The following is a 19,496-nucleotide window of genomic DNA, read 5'->3' as shown; positions in this document are numbered from 1 at the left end:
TTGCGCCAAAAGCATACCCCTGCTGTCTGGCAGGCAGGGAGCGGAGAGGGGATGAACTCCAAATCCATACCTAAAAGAGGCTCTTCAAGGCTAAAGACCCCAGTAACTATGAGAAGAGTCTGATGACTCAGAAGATCCATTATCTCATGCATCTCTCTCCTACCAGCATTGTTATGCCACCCAATTTAGCTAGTCCTCCTTTCAGGAAGCCTCTGGCAGGTTTCAACAATCGAAGCATTACATAGCCAACAGGCAGGCAAGCTGTGTCTGAGAACCCTGCACACTGAAACAGGGGCCATCAGCCTCATTCACTAGCCACCTCACCTATACATCCTCCCTGGTTTTGATCTATCAACATGTATTTAGGCAATTACAACTGCCACTCAGGAATCTGAACGTAACATTTTTAGAAGGAGCCATAAGATGTTTCCTTTCTAACAAAAGTATCCTGACTACTGTAGCGTGTAGTGCTCTTCTGAATTTCAGCTACAACATGATGAAAACTATTCATGAGGGTTTACTCAACAAAACATTTCCTGTATTAGGAAAAAATGAATTAATTTTAAACATAGTATTTGATCATAACATTAATAATAGTCAGGAGCTATGCAAAGAGAAACACTGCCAAATTTAAGATGTTCAAATGCCAGTATTTTGATTATACAAGATTATTTTGCATAAGCACTGCAAAGTCTAAGAATCTGATCTTATTATTAACTTTGAAACTTATGTAAACATTTAGGACTTAAATTGTGCAAGACATGCACATCCATACATGCCACTGGACTTCTTGACAAAGTTTCCTGTCACGTGAAGCAAATGCTTCCAACAAATGTTCAAAAAAATTATTTTTCCAGCAGCACAAAATTATTAATAGCTTCTTTGGCTCTGCTCTTCTTCCTTGGTCAAAATCATACGCAAACAACAGTGAACCTTGCACAGCACACTATATGTTGTCAAAGGGTGTGTGCAAGTTTATCTATAAACATACACACATTTGTCAGGGAACAGGATTTGTCAGTAATCCTGAGAAGCAGGCACTGTTTGCAAGGTTCATGCTAACCTGTGTTCCTCCTTTCCAGATGGCAATTTAACAACTCTGCAACTGATCCAGCTCTCTTACATGGGCTATATATATTTGGCTTTGTCCTAAGCAAGCAGTGTTCTTGTCCCTGAATGCCTGGACTATAAGGCCAAACTCTTCTATCCATTCCCTTCCACTGCTGTATTATGCTCTACACAGTCTAATCATGTATTTCCCACATGGTGCTTTAGGAAGCTGCAGATCTGTGTTTATGCTGCTGGTGAATAATGTAATGGAGAATTCTGAACAGGCTTTAGTAGAGATAAAACCATGAATAAAGCCATGTTTTGTCACAGCTAATTTACAACACAGCAAGCCCTGCTGCCAGAACACAGCTGAGCCTTAAGATACTCTTGGGATTTAGATAATCCTTTGAGAATATACCTGGGGTCACTGGAACAGTTAAAAGTGCCAGTACGTATGCCAAATCTTGATACTTTCTTCACCATCTTCTCCCAGTGGACTTTACCCACCAGTGGGCTCCTGTCGTTTGCTATGACCTATTACCAAAAGGAAATAATAATTTAGTATCACACCAAGTTTGCTTCCTGAGTTTCCTGAGCAAGTTTCATGAAAACAGAGATCTAGTCACCCTTGATACTGTTTTCCTCTTCTCTTAGAATATAGAGTAGGTATATACAACCAGGAATCACACTAAAGGTCTTTGGAGAGTGAAGCTCCAAAGCAGAAATATAGTTTCTGCAGGAAGACAAAAGTGCATCATCATTTTAAATACCTGTTAAGATACTAAAATCAGTGGTAGTTAAGAAAAACACTGGGAAAATAACAAAACTATCATTAACCAGCTCATAGTAGAAAAGAAAGGAAGAGGATGCAGCAGGTCCCCCTTCTTCGCAGCAAAAAAAAGACCATTATTTTATTGCAGTTCTCGATGAAAAGTTACAATGTAACAAAGAAATGTTGTCTCAGAGAAAGTAAAATGAGTTGGAACCTGGTACTACATCAGACTGCCAACCATAATTTCTAAGCAGTGGAAACTAGTGATTAAACCCCCAGGTAATGCCTAAAAATCTTGACTCCCTCCAGCTTTGCCAGTGACTCACTTTAACTTTACGTGACTGTTCCACCAACTCCACTGTCCCATCTGCCATTTCAGGATGGCAATTCACTGTGATTTAGTCTAATTTGTTCTAACCTAGTATATTAAAGTAGTACTTCAGGTTACCTAGACGTAAGCTTCTGCAGATGCAAATGATAGAGTAAGCATTCATCTTCTGACTTGGAACTGTACAGGGATGGGAAAAAAAAAAAAAAGAAAAAAGAAAAAGAAAACCCTGCCTGCCTCCAGCTGACAGGTAATTCTGAATAACATGACTGATCATGCGTTATTCCATGAGCCGTCACATTTTCTATTTTAGAAATGCATCACATGCTTCTGCAGGCTTACTGGCAACCACTTATATAATTTTAAATTAAGATTTTGAACCTTCCATTTGTTAGGTATTTGTTTACCTACCATTAAACTTCTCCCAATCATTTCCCAACTTAATGGCCTCAAATGTCAGCTTTCCTCTGGAAGTTTGGTTGTCACCATGATTAAGAGTTTATATACAGGCTGAGAGGCAGACCTGGAAAGCGTGTCGGGCCTTTGAGACTCAAAAAAATCTGCCTGCTTTGTGGTAAGCAGCATCCTCTCAGACACTTAAGAGAATTCCCTAAGCAGAACATTCTACGCAGGGAAACAGAGTTAAACTGAAGTTACAGATTACACCCCCATTCCACTGAGCCTAAAATGTTTACATAAAACCAGAGGTGAACGACTAGATAAACATCCTTCCAGCTATTCTCAAAACACACACATCACATAGAAAAGCCTTTTTGATTAGCTAAATGCAACCTTCAAGCACTGAGACAACCAGCTCGGGAAATCTGCTCTATTATTGAGGCTTCTTTACATCACCCAATGTAACTGAAGCAATTACTTTCGATATTTTAAACTTCTTTCATGTACTTCAACTAAAAGACACCACATTGCTAAAGGCGCCTTAATGCCAGTATATCTTCAGAGCTACTTCAGCATGATAAATCCATCCAACATAGTAAGGAATCACTATGCTTTATTAGTAAGCATAGAAGTAAAACATTGATAATTGGATTACTCTTCAGTACAACTACTCAGAGATCAGTTTCTTCCAAAATTCTGTGTGCATGTTCTGCAAAAGCCTCTCACAGCTCTTAACTAGGCTAATGCGATGTGCAGGAGGACCGATCCTGCTCAACTGTTTCTTCTGCCTGATATTACAGTACTGACTTTAAGTGTCAAGAGAAGATTTGTTGTAAATAAAGTCAGTGGTGTCTTTTACTGTCATCTGGTTGTTTGTACTGGTGAATTTTTAAATAACAGTTTAATTCCCTTCCTACGAAAAAGTCTTTCCTCTTAAAAATAAATAACTGAAAAAGTTATTTATGCTGAAGGACAATGACAGAACTAGCAGTCTGTATTTTGTAAGTAGATAGAGAGAACCTTACTATGGTTTTGCACACTGAAGATTTGTAAAATTTCTTGGGCTCGTGCTTTTTTATGTCATTATGGCAAAAACCCCAAACCAAATAAACATCCCCATTGTAGCTGCTCCTTGCAGGCAACACCCACTTAGAACATTGGGAGTTCACCACACAGAGGCAAGGGTTTGTATTTTGGAAAGTAGTCATCATGTCTGTGGATGAGGGAGTCTGAGAAAATACTGCAGGTTAAGTAATCACAATGTAATTAAGCTTAAAATAAAGATAACCTGCAAACACTTGTAACAGATTTTACTTAAGTGTCACCTTTGATAAGCTAAGAAATTTAACTTTAAAATCTGTGACTGAGACCAGGAATGTGAATGTGGAAGAGGCCTGGAAGTTCTTCAAGTCCAAAGTGTTAAAAGCTATCAGGATTATGTATTTCAAGCAAGGGGGAAAAAAGTTGTCAAGTCCTGCACTTCTTCCTAGCAACCACTTCCAAAAAGATGTCAGAAACAGTTTGAGAATCTACACGGAATGAAAAAAAGGTCAAAAGGAAGAGCTAACAAAGAAAGATATGCAAGAAACCAAAAAAAAAAACTTCAGGAAGAGTCAGCACTTTGAGTTAGAGCACACAAAGAATACTACAAGCTGCACCAAAAGGTTTTTCAATCATATGAGTAAGAACAGAACAGGGGGAAAAGCAGCAGGATCACCATACAATGAAGACAGGATATAAGCGTAAGGTAATTTTCTTTTTAAAATGAAATTAATGCTCTGACTCAGTTTTCAATGAGAAGGAGATGGCTGGCCATGGACAGGTTAGTGAGTTTATTTATGAGAAGAGACTGCACCACCTGAAGATGGAAACAAAACTCAAATAACTTAATGCACTTAAATCAGAGTAAGCAGCTAATCTCCATCCCAAAACTGTAATACAATGAGCACATAAAATCACAGATGAACCTGTGAAAATTTCTTATAAAACCCCTGTCAGACTATTTACATTTTGACAGGAGAATCACAAGTTAGTAACTATATTTAAGAGCAAATGAAAAAATTATCCCACCAGTTTTATCTCAACAGTATGCAAAACTGTCAAACAAATTTTAAAGGTGCAGAGATGGCTGCATTTTCCACCCCTTTCCAGCACACAACTACTAAACATGTATAATTCCTGATTAAACTGAGAGTTAAAAATCCATTTTTTCCTGGAGGAAAAGAACGGAGTTTCAACACAAAGGGAGTGTAGTGCCCTGTCTGTAGTTTGGCAGAGTATCGTGCCACATGGAAAATTTTCATGAGAACTGGAAATAAGCTTTGATAGCAAGTTAAAAAAAAAGTTTTAAAGCGAGTAAGAAATTGGCTAAGGCAAGAAAACATGAAAATGCCAAAAAGGTCTAGCACACTTCTTAATAGATTTACCTTAGAGCTCAGTTCAGCATATATTCCTATTAAAGCCCTTCCTGCAGAAACTTGAAGTCTCCCAAAGGCATTTGTAGATGACATAAAATTGGGAAGCACGTCTGTGTACAAAAGAGGATTATAATGCCGTAAGAAAGAGCTTGCACAAATCTTGTAATGCAGTGTGTCAGAAATGAAATTGAATTCAGTAATGAACAGGACAGTCAGGGAGTTCATCAGTTAGAAACAGCAATGGGAGAAAAAGCTTGGGTCTATTAGTTGATCCAAAAGGAACTATGAGCCATCAATATTAACTGGCTGTGAAATAAGCAAAGCCCAGGATATATTATACCCGACAAAACAAACAGATTGATTGACCTTATGTATTGGGAGTCGTGGAGTAAACATCAGAAGTCAGTGAAACTAAAGGGCGACATCAATTTAAGTGCAATGGGAACACATTAGCCATGAATACGCTTAAGCCAGGAGTCAGATACACGGTTCCAACTGAGAACAGTCAATAGGAGTATTACACTCACACAATTTACAATTTAAGAGAGACAGCAAGGTATTTTATAAACACACATTCCACAGCCTAGCTGAGAGCTGAGCTTGCTCATCAAGAAGGTCCCTTTCAGTCATATGCTCTATTTCATTTTAAAGAAATAAAGAGAAAGCTCATAGAAGGTATCTTTTATGAGATCAGCCAGCACAGCCGGGAAACAAACACCACATTCAGAGGAACACAAACCCTTGAAGCTTTTCTTGTTATTATCTGTGTTCACAATCTGTAAAATATCCTATGCCAGAGTAACAAATAAGACAATGAAGATAACTCAATTAATACATTAATCACCTTAAATCAGCTAAAAGAATTCAATAGGATCAAAGTAACCCTGCCATTTAACAACCCCACATCATCTGCTCCCTAATCTACACCTAACTTATGCCACAGGACTAGCTCTAACTGCAGGGTCAAAATTACCATCTCTGCATATGAATTACTAGCATGTTTAGTGGAAGATGCTGGAGAGAAGGCCAGGCCCTCACTGAGCATCCATCCACAAACTTCCTCTGAAGTCTCAGACGCAAGTTTCTTCGTACTCCATCTGTGAATTTGGGAAGACCACACCATATTCCAAAAGGACAGGAGATCCTCAGCTGACAGCTGCGAAATACTGCAGGTAGGTTATGCCACCAAGGTGTGCAAAGTAAAAATGGAAAGATGGGGGCTTGGAAATATCCTTCATTTCTACACATTTTGAGTTTTCTTGTTTAGTTTCCATGAACACCTAAGAAGGTAGCTTTCAGATACCACAGAAAACAAAATGAAAATAGAATTCTGGGGACATGTAATACTGAAACTACTGAAATCCTGATGATTTCAACGGGCATTTGAATAGGTAGCTTTTGCATTGGAAGAGCTGTCCTGACTTTGAATTAGACAGAACTGTCCCAAAACAGGCCAATCAAGAACGTAATTAATAGAATGATTTTTATCTCTATGTTAAGATAGTCATAGTTACAACATTAAAAAAAGCAAACCAACTTTAAAAGCAAACAGCCTGGAGACAGAAAGATATAAACACTTGGAAAAACAGGACAATGTCAGCAAGTCACTTTGCCTCTCTTGCCTAATCTAAAACAAAAGTGTCTTGGGCAGACACATCAATATTGCAATAACTGCTTCATAACTGTCATTGATGCAGTTGCTCCTTAATTTTCAGTTATCATTAAGGATTTCTTTTTTAAATTGTTACAAAGCATACACTCTTAAAATGCAAGTAAAAGATGTGACAGAAACTGAAGAGGCTCAAGGAATTTAACTGACATTAAAGAGTTTGCTGCAGCAATGCAATATGCAGAGACAGACTCCTTTTTTGGTACCCCTGTAGTACCTGAGCACGACACGACAGTAGCCTCATTTAAACATTCTCCCATTTTCTGTGCATTTAAATTAGACCTTGTTCAATCTCTTTTAGACAGGTATGTAGAGATTTCAAAACAGGCCATGGTAACAAGATTTCATTTCAGTGAATTTTGAAGCTCACTCACAACTAGAAATGTTCAAATATCACAAGGCATGAGAATTATTCAGAGATGGACAAATGCAGAACAAACATTTCATGGTATTTCAACTCTCATTATTTTAACCAGTTCTAGCTAGGAGACCAGGTGTCAGGCACACCTGCTCATACCAAGAGCACACTATTTTGCGTACACATGAATCGTCAAAACTTGGTTTTACAGCTTAGCCACTAAGATAATAACTCCAAGTACTCATAAAATCTGTGCACTAGGGCACTGTTACAGGCTTCAAACCACCAGGAAGAACAAAACCTATTAAAGTAAGGGACACCATTTCCTGCTGCACACACACACATACAGGTAGATCTCTCGGGAGTGGTCAATCCTTGCCCAGCCTCAGAAAGTCAGTCTCTGCATGGAGTGCAGACATTCAACTTGGGGAAACAAACTGTGGTTTTGCCAAAGGCAACACTGATTTTTAACTTCTTTAATGAACTGGGAAGGCAGTGTGCATATGAGAATCATTAGTCTGGTTCAGCAGTTTCCAGTTTGAGACACCCAGGCTCCTGCAGATCTACAAACTCCTCCACAGTGCCTGTAGAGGGTAAATGAGCAAAGGAAGCCCAATATTACTGTAAAGAATCCATGCACTCGCTGGAAGATTTTTAAGGATCCACAATGATACAAAGGTTCAAAAACCCTGGTCTATTAATTAAGCTACCTACGTGCTTTCATAGAACCCTTTATAATCAACAGCTGTGTTTGCAAACTATCCTCTCATAGATAAACAGAAGTAAAGATAAACAGAAGTAAAAACATTTGGACAATTCGCATTTAGAAATACAATTAATTATAAATGGACTGGTGAGTTATTTATTAGAAGTATGGAAAAAAGCTGACTTACTCTAGATAACACCAGTAAGTTTCTACATGACTGTCTGTACTTTTATTAATTCTGAGACATCTCCCTCTGTTTATTATTCAGCATTGTGCTGATGAAACTGAATTTCTGCATAGTTGCTCTTTCCTAAGAACTCACAACAGGTTCAAAATCCATCCATAAGGATTAAAGAATTCTGGAAATTTTTTGCTTTTCTTTTCTGAGAAAGAGACCATGAGAAATTAGGTCAAAATAGTCAAAGACAGAAGACTACATCAATCATAGCATGCAAAAATTAACCACCTCAAAATTACGAATAGTTTCTCAAGGGAGGTGGGGTGATCTATGCACCAGTCTGAACAGCTCAGCAGAGCTGTCAGTTAAGCCAGAGCCTGAGTATAAATGGGCTTCTGTAATGAATTAAACACAGATATGTAGGCAATATGAGAATTATTACATTCTAGCTGATGGTATTCTGCACCCTTGACTGGATATGAAGACTTTCAGGGAAGAGAGTCCCCTCTGGGGACTCCTGATGGGCTACTGGAAAAGGCACAAATACTGAATAATGCATTTTAAAAGAACTGGGTGTTTCTATTTAATTTCCTTGTAGTCAGAACAGCTGATCACCTGGCAAAATTAAAAAGGCAAATATGAAAATTACTCATCCTACATGCAAGCAAAAGCAAAAAAGAACAAACGAACCACCACCAAAATCCTGTAGGCACACCCCTTGCTCTGTGATTATACCACTTGAACAAGAAGCTGAGATGCTGAATATACTGCAACATTTTATGTCCATAATAATGTCCTTTGCATCTCTACCAGACATGATCAAAAGTCTTGTCATCCTGCTTCAATGCCAGGAAGAAAGTTCCGTTTACCTCTACCACTATGTTACAATAGTGACTTTAAAAATAAAAATATGCATTAATTTACATTTTAACTTCATTCAAAGAGGATTTTCATTTGTAGATCATTTACGGTGTGTTTTTTAAAAGTCATAATTACTACAGCTGTCTAGAGACTGACCAGACAGCATGAGCCATAGCTGAGTCTGGAAAAGCAAGAACGTTACGTGTTACTCCTTTACCAACATGCGAAGCAGCTCTAGAAACTACCACTCATCCTCCTTGCCAGCCAAAGAAGTGCACAACAGCAGCTGGCAAGCAAGAAGAAAGGCAGAAAAAGAAAGGTGATGAGATCATCAGCTAATAGGAGAAAGAGCATGCTGCTGTCTATGGCTCTACAGAAGCTCCACACAGGAGTAGCGGGCACCTACACTGGTAAACAAATTACCACTGAACCTAGATGCTTTGCATGTGGATTTCCAGAAGATAAAGAAACAAAGCCACAAAACATTGTTTCCTTATGTATGGACTTTAGCTTTCTTCAAGGAATTGATCTTGCCGGCTCTAAATGACAAATTCACATCTGAATTTATGTCAAACATATAAAGAAATAATAACTGTATCCTCTTTTTCCTTTGACAGTGGTGGCTATCACATTACCAGCTTATGCCACTCCATAAATTTCATTTACAGGCACTGGAAAATAAAAATAATCTTCAGAGTCCCTGTGCTCCCATACATCATCATAAAGTGTTCAAAACCAACTCAACCAACAGCTTCTTGTGCTAGCTGAGCCAGAACTGTATCCCTCCCCCTGCTGCTTCCCTGCAGCCCCCATGGAACAGACACACAGACATTCAGGGTCAGGAACCTGAAAAGGGTCCTTCCTGCTACACAGCCAGCAACAACAGAGCAGGGGAATGCTCCAGCCCTGCCTGTGGTCACCAAACCCATCCATGAGGCATCCTTACTCTCATACCGTCCCCTGCCTAACCATCGAGCTGATTAATTAGCTGTACAGGTTCCACAGTTGCCTAACAGGTGAAGGAGAATGGGCAAGGGAGGGTAATCAAGAATCAGAACAGAGAAATTATGATAAAAAAAAAACCCAGCTCTGCAGGAATGAGGTCTAGAAAAAAACACGGGAAGACCTCTGAAAGGACTCAAAAGAATCCAGCACAGAAGTTACCCAGGCAGGACTTACGGTGGGGAAAGGAGCAAATGAAAACTCAAAAGTGATGAAAAGTCAAAAAGCAAGCATGAAAAAAATAAATTTGACATGTCTAGTGGGTTTTATTGTGGAAAAACAGACAAATAATGTTCAGCAAGTAAATTATTCAGTAAATTCCACTGAATTTTTTCTCCACAGTTATTGTGACCAACTGAATAGCTGTGCAAATACTCCCAGAATGATGACAACATTCATCACACTAGAGATATCAAACACATCCTATCTGATCTGCTCTTACAAAGCTAGGTGAAAATACATTATGAATAAAATTCTGCAAGCAACAGACAACAGAGAACTACCATATTTTACTCTTTTGAGCTGCAGGGGGAGGAAGGAGGGTTTTTCATGGCATATTCATGCTGGTATTTGTCAACTAGCTTGGAGATGTGTAAACTTCCTTTCAACACTCTCTCTGCTTGAAGAATGCCCTTCTGTATGATTTAAACCTGAAACTTAAGATTCAATAAACTCCAAATACATCTTTCCCAAAACACAAATGCCATTTCGACTGTGAAGGTAATCTTTCCTCTCATTGTCTATTTTAGAGTGAGGCCTGATGTGGTGACAGCGTAGGTCTGATAAATCTCGATCATCTATTTAAGTAGAAAACATGAAGTGAGGAGACCAGACAAACCAGGCAGGAGAGCTGTCAACTGAACAATTAACTGGAGAAGAATTCTGATTGCCTGATGTAGCTGTTAGTAGGGAACTTATGCCTTAAAAAAACCCTCTTACCAATACAGAAGTCAATGCAAAAAAGCATTTTTACATTTTGGTCTAGATTACTTGTGCTCTCAAGAGTGATGATAAATTGTTTCTGAATCCTATCTGCAGAAGTCTTTCTTTCCCTAAGTGTTTTCTTATTCTCATGCAGCCCTGGGGAAGCATGCCCTAAAATTGGCAGGCCCACACGGTTTGGGGGAAGGCTAACTTTAAGCTACTGGAGTATGCTGTAGAAGCAGCCTGCTAGCCTGGGAAGCAGCGCACTGAGATCTTGCCTTTGTCAAGAGGCAACAGAGATCTTAAAAGTGCTCTAAGCCCCTTAGATAAACAGAAATTTAAACTGGTTGGAACTGAGCATGTCACGCAAACAAAAGGAAGAGCAACACCAGAAGCACCTCTCCTGTGCCAGCTGGGAGCATCTATACCTAATGCACCTACTTCAGACATTACACAAGCTCTTACAATACCAGGGCCAAGTACTTGCATAGTCTGTGTACTTAAGTGTGTGCTGCTTTGTTTGTTTTCTGGTTCTGAAGCACCTGGTTTTTCAAAAGCAATCCACAGAATAACAGGGCTTTTTTCTTCCTGTCTGTGTAGGAACTCTGTCACCTCCAGCCTTCCTTGTTTTTTTCGAACAAATTCATGCCTTGTGATCTCCCTGATGTAGTTTACCTTTGTCACCATCTCTCTGTTACACACTTTTACTACTAGTTAGCTAACCTCATAAACTCCTCCTCTGAAACACATTTTGGATGTGATAAATACAGAAAAATAAATTATCAAATTTCTATACCTGTACCAGCCAGATCCCATCTTTTGTGTCTTCTACAAGCTCATAGAAGTGCATTTCACCACTAAAGTTTGTACTGGAAACCGATTCAGAGGCCTCTTCCTCCTTAAGAGCAGAATAAAGCTCTCCTTCCATGAGGTCTCCTGAAAGAGAGACAATTGGAGAAATTTAATTAAAATAGCACTTGAAAAGGATCACTTCATAAATTCTAATAACTATTTAACTAGCTATATACTTTGCATGGTTGCTCAATGAACCTTTTTGGTACAAAGGCAGCTAAACTTTAAAGTTATTATAATTCTGTCTATAGTTACATGACTATGAACAATTTGACTTCAGCTGTCAGACCACAGAAGACATGAACGCTATGTTTCTGACTACACAGATGTACGACACATGCAAGCAAGCACACAATAGAATAAATGAACATCTTCTAAGCCTCACTGTCTGAAAATAACAATATTTAGTGGCCAAGAGCAATTTTAATCAACGTATCTTTGCTTGCATTTCACAGAATAGTAATTTTGCAGCAGCCAACTTCTTAACACTGATAATTCAAACAGAATTCCAAAATTTCAGTCAATAATTTTGCACCAAACCTCCCCCGTGTTGATTGTCCCATTGCCTGTAAAAATCTCAGGTAGAATAATTTAGCTGTTGGCTTCTGTTTGTACAGTAGGAAAAAGTTCCCTTGAACTCCAATCCTAGCAATGTAAAGAGCTCACAGTAAAATCATCTGATAATGTTTCGTTTGTAATTTCATTTTGTTCCCAAGTACTGTTTCACAATCATTACAAACGCTGTTAATGACAACTAGCATTCTAGTAAGCATTAAGCTTGAAGAAATGAAATCTTGTACAAAAAGGCTCTTTCCTTTAAAGTATAAAATAAAAACCCCCACAACTGTCACAGCTGAAACCCTTGAGGGGTTTTCAAAAGTATTCATAGAATTTAAAAAAAACCGACCAACAACAAAAAAAACAAAACTGGAAAAATGCTGCAAAGCCTGTTGGTATGAGAAGTGTTTCCATGGCATTTGAAGAAGTCGGTTAATAGAGTCTGTTTGGAGTTAAACACTTCCCTGCAGCATTTGCAACCCAAACATCATGACATCATGAAAGTACCTGACAGCCAAGGAGTGAAATCGCCTGATGCTTTTTACCATTGGAGCAGCAAAGCAAATAAACAACATAAATAAACAATGAACAATAATAGCAAATGAGATTTAAATGTGCGGCATTAATATCAATTATTTAAAAAAGCGTTTTTAAGGTTATGGTGCTCACTGTATTCGTCCAAATCCTTTCCTCTTTCTGCTTGGACAAATGAGCCCCTTGTTGCCTATCCCGATCACTGGGATTTCTCTCTCCTGGATCAGCGGCCCTTCGAGCATTGATTTAAAAGCAGCTACTCACATTTTCCTGTTTGGCTGGCACTACAGCTATTACATCAGCCCCATCTCCCAGTCCTTGGGGCCAGCTCCCTCCAGCTGCTCCAGGCCAGCACCCTTACTTCCAAGACACTTCTGCCACCCCCTCCATCTGCACCGCTCTCCATCCTTCGCTACCCATCGCTCCCCGCAAAGTCCACCTCTTTCACCTGCTCTTCCCTACTTCTGAAACGCCTCCCTGCCTTTTTCCAAGCCATTTTTTTGTACGTAGGATCTACTTCTGGTCCTCTTCTACAAAACCACCGCATTCCTCGGTACCCGATCCCTTCTGCTCCTCAGCTATCGACCCACTGCCCCCCTCGGTGTCTATCTTAGCGGCAATACCCGTAATAACACCAGGAAACGGGCAGGGAGAGGCATACACGGGGCACGGCCGCCACGGCTGTGAGCCGTAGCCCACTGCGTGCAGGGGGCTCTCCCCGCCCCGCTTCCCACGGCAGGCGGCACCGGCACTGCGCGGCCGCCACCCGCCACCCCTGACCCCGTTTGCTCGCCGCGACCCGGCTGAACTCCGCGGGCCGGGCCGCTTCCCGGTGCAAGGCCTTCCCTCCGCGCAGCCCATTCGGGCTTAACACGCCGCCGCCGCGGTTTTTTAACGTCGCCATCCCCGAGCTCCGCCGCCGCCTTCCTCCATTTAACCGCCCCGGCGTCCCGGTCCTTGGCGGGGGACGCCGGTGGCTGCTCAGCCCGGCCCCGCCAAGGCGGGAAGCGGCGCCCCGCTCTCCAGCCCAAGGGCAGCGGGAGCCCCGGAGGGGTGACCGGCGGCCGCCTTCCCCACGCGTGAGGTCACGGGGGAGAGGGGGGCGCTCCGCGTACCTGACTTCTCCACCAGCTCCCGCACATCCTTCTTCTCGGGCAGCCCCGAGTGCCCCAGCCCCCGGCACTCCAGGATGGTCCGCAGCTTCCTGAAGCTCAGCGCCACCGGGTCCACCAGCTGCGTGGCGAAGAAGCCGCTCTCGTACCACGCCACGGCCTCGAACACCCGGGCCAGGACGAAGAGCGCCAGGAAGTAGAGCAGCAAGCAGCACAGCTTCACCCACATCTTCCCGCCGGGGGCTGCCCGCCGCGGGGCCACAGAGCCGCGCCGGAGGGCCGGGCCGGGCCGGGCCGCCGCGGGGCGGGGAGGGGAGGGGAGGGGAAGGGAAGGCGGGCGGGGGGGCGCTGTCAGTGCCGCGGGGCCCCGGCCCCGCCACCTCCCTCCCGCCGCTGTCCCCGCCCCGGCGGAGCCGCGGCCGCCGGTGGAGACATAACAAGTGACGTGTGCAGCCGGGGACGGCGGCAGCGGGCGGGGCGGGGGGCGGGAGGGGGCGCCCGGTGCTGCCCCGCCGACCGGCACCGCCCCCCGCCGTGATTCAGCACCTCGGGCCGAGCTCGGGCCGGCGGGCTTGGCTGTGGTTACGTCCCTGCCCCCGGCATCCACTTGGGACCCAGCGGCTGCGCTCTCGCTGCAAAAAAAATAACGTACCGGTACCTCGGGTACGAGTTACCGGGGTGATGCGAGCCCCGCCGGCGTTTTTCCCGAGAAGAAAAATATTTACCCAGCCGGAATCACGTCGATGTGTTTGCCCAGTTTTAAGCCAGCCTAACGGACATGGTTTATTGGGATTCAGGCTGCTGCAAGCTGGTGGGTGTAGGTATGAGCCCCTCTCAACTTATTCCCACACACCAGCCCTGCTCCCAGCCCTTCGCTGCTGCTAAAGCAAATAATAAAGTGAAATCCATCGGCATGGATTGAAACTCGCATTCTGCGGCTTGGAGTTGATACCCGAGCGCTGGCAGGCAGCTCATTGATGGTCATGGTCATGGTCATGGTCAACCACTACCACGACTTCTGACAATGGTTTAAATCGCGGCTGTTCTTGGCATCGGAAGCATGTGGAGAGTGGTGTGAATCCTCATTTAAGTGGATCACGCAAATAATCATCCCAGGCTATACAAGAAGTGTTAGGCTGCAAAGATATAATTTAGTCTGCTGCAAAAAAACCACTAAAATCAAGATGCTTCTTTGAGACGAAGGCTCTCCTCCAAAGGAAACTCAACATTTCTTTTGTATCTTCAGTTATTTTAAGAATCCATAATTTGCATGAAAATTGCCAGCCCATACAGATGAGCACAAAAATAGCACAGCTTAATTTTAAAAACACTGACAACCCCCCAGAGTGTACACGCTGAAATAATTTTGTACTATTGGATTTCAAAAAGAGACATTAATATTGACCTGTTTCTAGATTCAAATGGCCATGCTCCTCAAAGCCTTCAAAACACATTTACAGGGATCTCAGCATGCTGATATGATTTTAAAAGGGGGGAAAAAACCCCAAAACAAAACAGCACAGGTTCAGCCTGTTTTGTCAGGCAGCCACCATGGCCTCTTTAAGAACAAAAATCACGGCACTGTTTTCTTCAGCCATGGGCTCATTTTGTTTCTTGAAAGGGGAAGAGCAGAGGGACTGCATAAGTAGCTGCTCACAGACTAAGCCCTTACGGGCTGGAAAATGTTGTGCCTTACACTGGGAGTCACATAAAACTTTATTCTTCAGACTTTTTATGTGGAAAGGATTAGAGGTTGATGGCAAACCCTATCTCTGCTGATGCTGCTTGATTAAATACAAAGGGATTTCCACAGTTCCGTCGGGTTTGCAGTGAGCCTTGGTCAGTAGGTCCAGCTGGGCCAGAACGTACCAGAGGCACAGCTCACGGGAGGCCGGGATGAAGTGCTGCTCTCTCCTTCAAAGCCGCTGCAGTTTGGTAAACTCCCCCTTCAAACAAGCTGGCGCCCATCACCCTATAATAAGAAAGCAGCAAAGCATCAGTAAGATGAATCCTTTCCCCTTGGCAAAAACCAAGAGAGTGGCTTTGTTATTGCAGCTGGCAGAGCCAAGGGACTTTCAGTAACACCCACACTCAACTTCACCTGTCATGAGGCCAGAGGCAGGCTCTCCCCGAGCCCTGAAAACACACCCCAGGAGCACAGTTCTTTTGAAAAAGCTTTACAAAGCCCCATTTCTTTTGTCACGTGCAAGAAGTTGCCCGATTTCTCTACCTTTTGTTTCAAGTGAGCCGCTTGAGTGTATGCGAAGCGATGGGTGGGAGGAAGAGATGGGAGTTAGGTGTTTGAAGAGGAACAATGTATATTTAGTTTCAGTTAGAAAACATATTTTTGGGGGAGTTTCTTGGTTTCTTTTTCTGCAGAGTTTTCTGCACCATAGAACCCTCTCGACCCCATCCCTGGGCTTCTCCCCTGTAACTCATTCGGGGATGCCCTCACTTCCTCCAGCAGGAAAGCACCTAGCAACAATTACGAGTCCATGCTCACAGCTGAACTATTTGCAATACCAACTGCTGGGAAGGCTGTCACCAATGTGTCACTTCCTAATGCTCATGGGCTGAGTTAAATCAATTCTTAACATTGCCCAGTGGTAAATGATGACGAGTCCCCTGCAGAGATAAAGCTAATCATCTGCCAAAACTCAAAAACCCTGGAGTCATTTCAAGAAAGTAAAAATAGTATTTGAAACCACTACTCAACCCCCCCCAGAACAACCAAAAGCAACACAGCTACCAACACAGAAGCAGCCAGGCAACAAGACGAGGCAGGGGCAGAGCTGCAAATGAAGAGCAGGGACGGGTATGACCAAGAACTGCAGGTGATGAGTTGACCAAAGGCCTGGCAGAGTAAACCTAAACAGGTTCAGTTCCTTTCCCAGGCTCTCTGGCTCTCTCTTTCCTCCCTACCTTTATATCCTTTATTTACTAAGCTGACCCTAGCAGAAAATGTGTATTTTCTAGATAACAGCCATTATTTTTTGGTTTCCAGTTGCAACTCACAACATCTTTGACATGTCACCTGCAAACAATTTTTCAGGGAGCTTTAATTATCTGGAAACTCTAAATATCTCAACAGTGAATTAAAATTAATTTGGGCTAAAGACAGAGATGACACACGCTGACATTTTTAAAGACCCCAGGGTTAACTCTACCTAATTAACAACATTAAACAGTCATCCGTCAGACCTGTGCTCACAGAGCAAGTATTACAACTGTGAAAAGAATGAAGAATATAAATTCCACCTTTAAACAAAAACCTGAAGCAGGGGACTGCTTTTAAAAAATTTTGGCAGCAAAAATATTTTACTGTGATTTATAAGAGAATGAGAACAAATCCAGAGAACTGGGACAGCCATCTTTTCCTGTCAGACAGCCAAATCTGAAGTCTCTGTTGCCCGTTGATAAATGGCAAGGATTCCCCCTCCTCCCCCATCCTCTCCTACGAGCAGTTGCTGACTGCACAGTTTGGGAATACCAATAATAATCCACTTTCCAGACTTCTGTGGGGAACATTGAGGAAAGTATTGTCATTTTGAAGTCAGCAAAACTGAGGACTGAAAATATTAATTCAATCCCTTACCATGTTAACATATTATCATACCCTTTTTTTTGGACCGTTTTAATGCTGACATGTATCAAGATAAATTTCAGCAAACAAATACTTAAACTACCTGAAACCCAGTTTTCCCATGAGCCAGCCAACTCTATAAACACAGCTGTTAGTAGTTCACTAACTAGTCTCTTGATGTACTTCTTAAACAACATAGGTGCATCTCAGCACCTTTTTGTGTAATATGAAACCATGACTACTTGTTTTTTTCTGATATTAACTAAACCAACAAGCCTGTACAAGAGACTCGAAGAGTGACAACAGCAGCCCAGACACTATTTTGTTGTGTGTAGAGGAATTTTAAATGAGAAGTTGTTTCCTACTATCTACAAGTGGCCCAATGGAAACAGATTTAATACATAGGTGTTATTGTTTAATACAGTGGCCAATATCTACACCTCAGCTAAAAGCACCAGCTATTTGGGTGAGGCAATCCTGATGTGATCAGGTAGTGATTCACAGCAATTCAGGTCAGACAGGACCTCAGCAGGTTATGAAGTCTGACTTCCTGCTCAGCACAGGGTTTGCTGTGACATCAGAGCAGGTTGCTCAGGGCTTTATGCAGTCTACAGTTTTATAACAGTCACCCCTTCCCCCCTTGTGGCCATCTTCCTTGCCTACAAACATGCAGTAGTCAACAGCACAGAAATGTACATCAATCAAGGCCAAACCAACTTACAGGAGCACAATACATTTAATGAAAGCTTGAGGATAAAGACACTTTTTTCCTGGGCAGTTGGTATTTTCTTCTTTTTTTTTTGTAACAGTGAAAAACTATCTGTTGCCCCTGGAGAAGACAGGCTCTGTTTAATGACAAAATAAAATAATAAAATAAAAATTAGCAGACTTTTTCTTGAATATGCTGAGATGACCAAGTAGCCCATAGTGGTAAACAACTTAAACCACTGTGCTCGTGACCTAAGAAACAAGATCTGTGCATGTCTAAGCATCATCTATGAATACATAAAGAGGACGAACACAAACAAGGAGCAGACTGGGCTTAAATCTGACGGAATGACTTGTAAGCACCTACCGAAGTAATGTATTCTGTGAGAATACAGATTGCTTGGTTTTCTTGTCCTGTTCTAGCAGTATAGACACTACCCCAGACTCAGACCAAATGCTGCTTTTTGCAGTAAACTTTGTCCCAGTTTATTAGGAGCTTTGATTATGCAGTGGCACAGAAATCCCATAGTTGTATCTGGCTTCTGATACAGCTTCCAAATCCAAAGTTGTATTACATTAACTGGATGGTATGCGAACCAAGACATTTCTTTTGAGTGTATTTTTACAAGATGCTTGCCAATCTTGTAAATGACTTGTGTAATTTCAGTCTGTAAATCAACCCAAAACTCCAGAGGAAGTTTACTGACCAAGTTAACAGTGTAATAACAGGCTGAACGCTCTGTGTCCTGTACGGCAGGCTTCTTACCACAGCCCTCACTCTGTTTAAAGCTGCTCTTCGGTATGTACTTGTGAAGTGTTTGGGGCTGCTGCCAGATGCGTCCCCCACAGCCTGCACGGAAGCGAAGCCCCTTCCGCCCCCGGTGCCACAGTACTGCGCTGACCCCCCACCGCGCCTGCCCGCCGCCCGGGGCTTTACCTCAGCGCTGCCACTACACCCCCCCCCCCAGCGGCCCTAGCGCAGGCCTCAGCCTGCCGCGTCCCAGACGCTGCGCGCCGCTGGGCGCCAGCCAAGGCGTGGCGCTGCCCGCCCCGAGAGCGAGAGGAGCCGCCCCAGCCCCGCGAGGCCTCCTGCGGGGCCGGGGAGCTGCCGTCCCCAGGACCACCCGGCCGCCGCCGCCGCCCCCTCCCCGGGCACCCCCACCCGCCTCTGCGTCGCCGCGGCAACAGCGGCCTCCCTCAGGCCCCCGTTCTTAGCTGCCTACCTACCTGCCTGCCTGAGTCATAACTCCTCAAGCATCCCCTTGCCCCAGGCTGATCTCCCCACCGCCTGCCCCAAGGGCCGCCTAATCGAAAAGTCTACAGCCCTGCGCCGCCCGGGGCCCCCAAGGGCACCCGGTAGAAGTAACCTGACCCCCACCTGGCCGCCCCCGGCCTGGTTCCGGCGGCAGGCGAGGGCTGCCCGCCGCGCTGCCTGTTAATAATCCCTGCCCCGCCCTTCGCGGGCTGCGGGTAGGTCCCCAGCTG

At 43.3% G+C, this 19,496-nt stretch overlaps 1 protein-coding gene across 5 annotated transcripts in view; it reads right to left on the bottom strand.

Annotated features, from left to right (window-relative positions):
* The window catches only part of LOC102058011 (charged multivesicular body protein 3), a 40,298-nt gene extending 20,825 nt beyond the window's left edge, over nucleotides 1-19,473 (bottom strand). The window contains exons 1-6 of one of the 5 annotated variants that reach the window (XM_055709054.1): nucleotides 19,390-19,473; nucleotides 15,590-15,692; nucleotides 14,650-14,856; nucleotides 13,724-14,352; nucleotides 11,461-11,600; nucleotides 1,469-1,584 (exon numbers count right to left, since the gene is read on the bottom strand). In XM_055709054.1, coding sequence (XP_055565029.1) covers nucleotides 1,469-1,584; nucleotides 11,461-11,600; nucleotides 13,724-14,352; nucleotides 14,650-14,717 — 953 coding nt within the window. In that variant the 5' untranslated portion in view covers nucleotides 14,718-14,856; nucleotides 15,590-15,692; nucleotides 19,390-19,473. Of the gene's footprint in view, nucleotides 1-1,468; nucleotides 1,585-4,975; nucleotides 5,077-11,460; nucleotides 11,601-13,723; nucleotides 14,353-14,649; nucleotides 15,693-18,718; nucleotides 18,862-19,238 lie in introns of those variants that run through there. The other 4 variants (XM_055708983.1, XM_055709113.1, XM_055708922.1 and 1 more) reach the window with 4 other exon arrangements.
* Between the last annotated feature and the right edge of the window lie 23 nt (nucleotides 19,474-19,496).

The sequence above is a fragment of the Falco cherrug genome, chromosome 1 (assembly GCF_023634085.1).
Source record: "Falco cherrug isolate bFalChe1 chromosome 1, bFalChe1.pri, whole genome shotgun sequence".
NCBI classification, from domain to species: domain Eukaryota; kingdom Metazoa; phylum Chordata; class Aves; order Falconiformes; family Falconidae; genus Falco; species Falco cherrug.
Note: the sequence above shows the minus strand (reverse complement) of the source record. Positions and strands in the feature narration are given on the sequence as shown.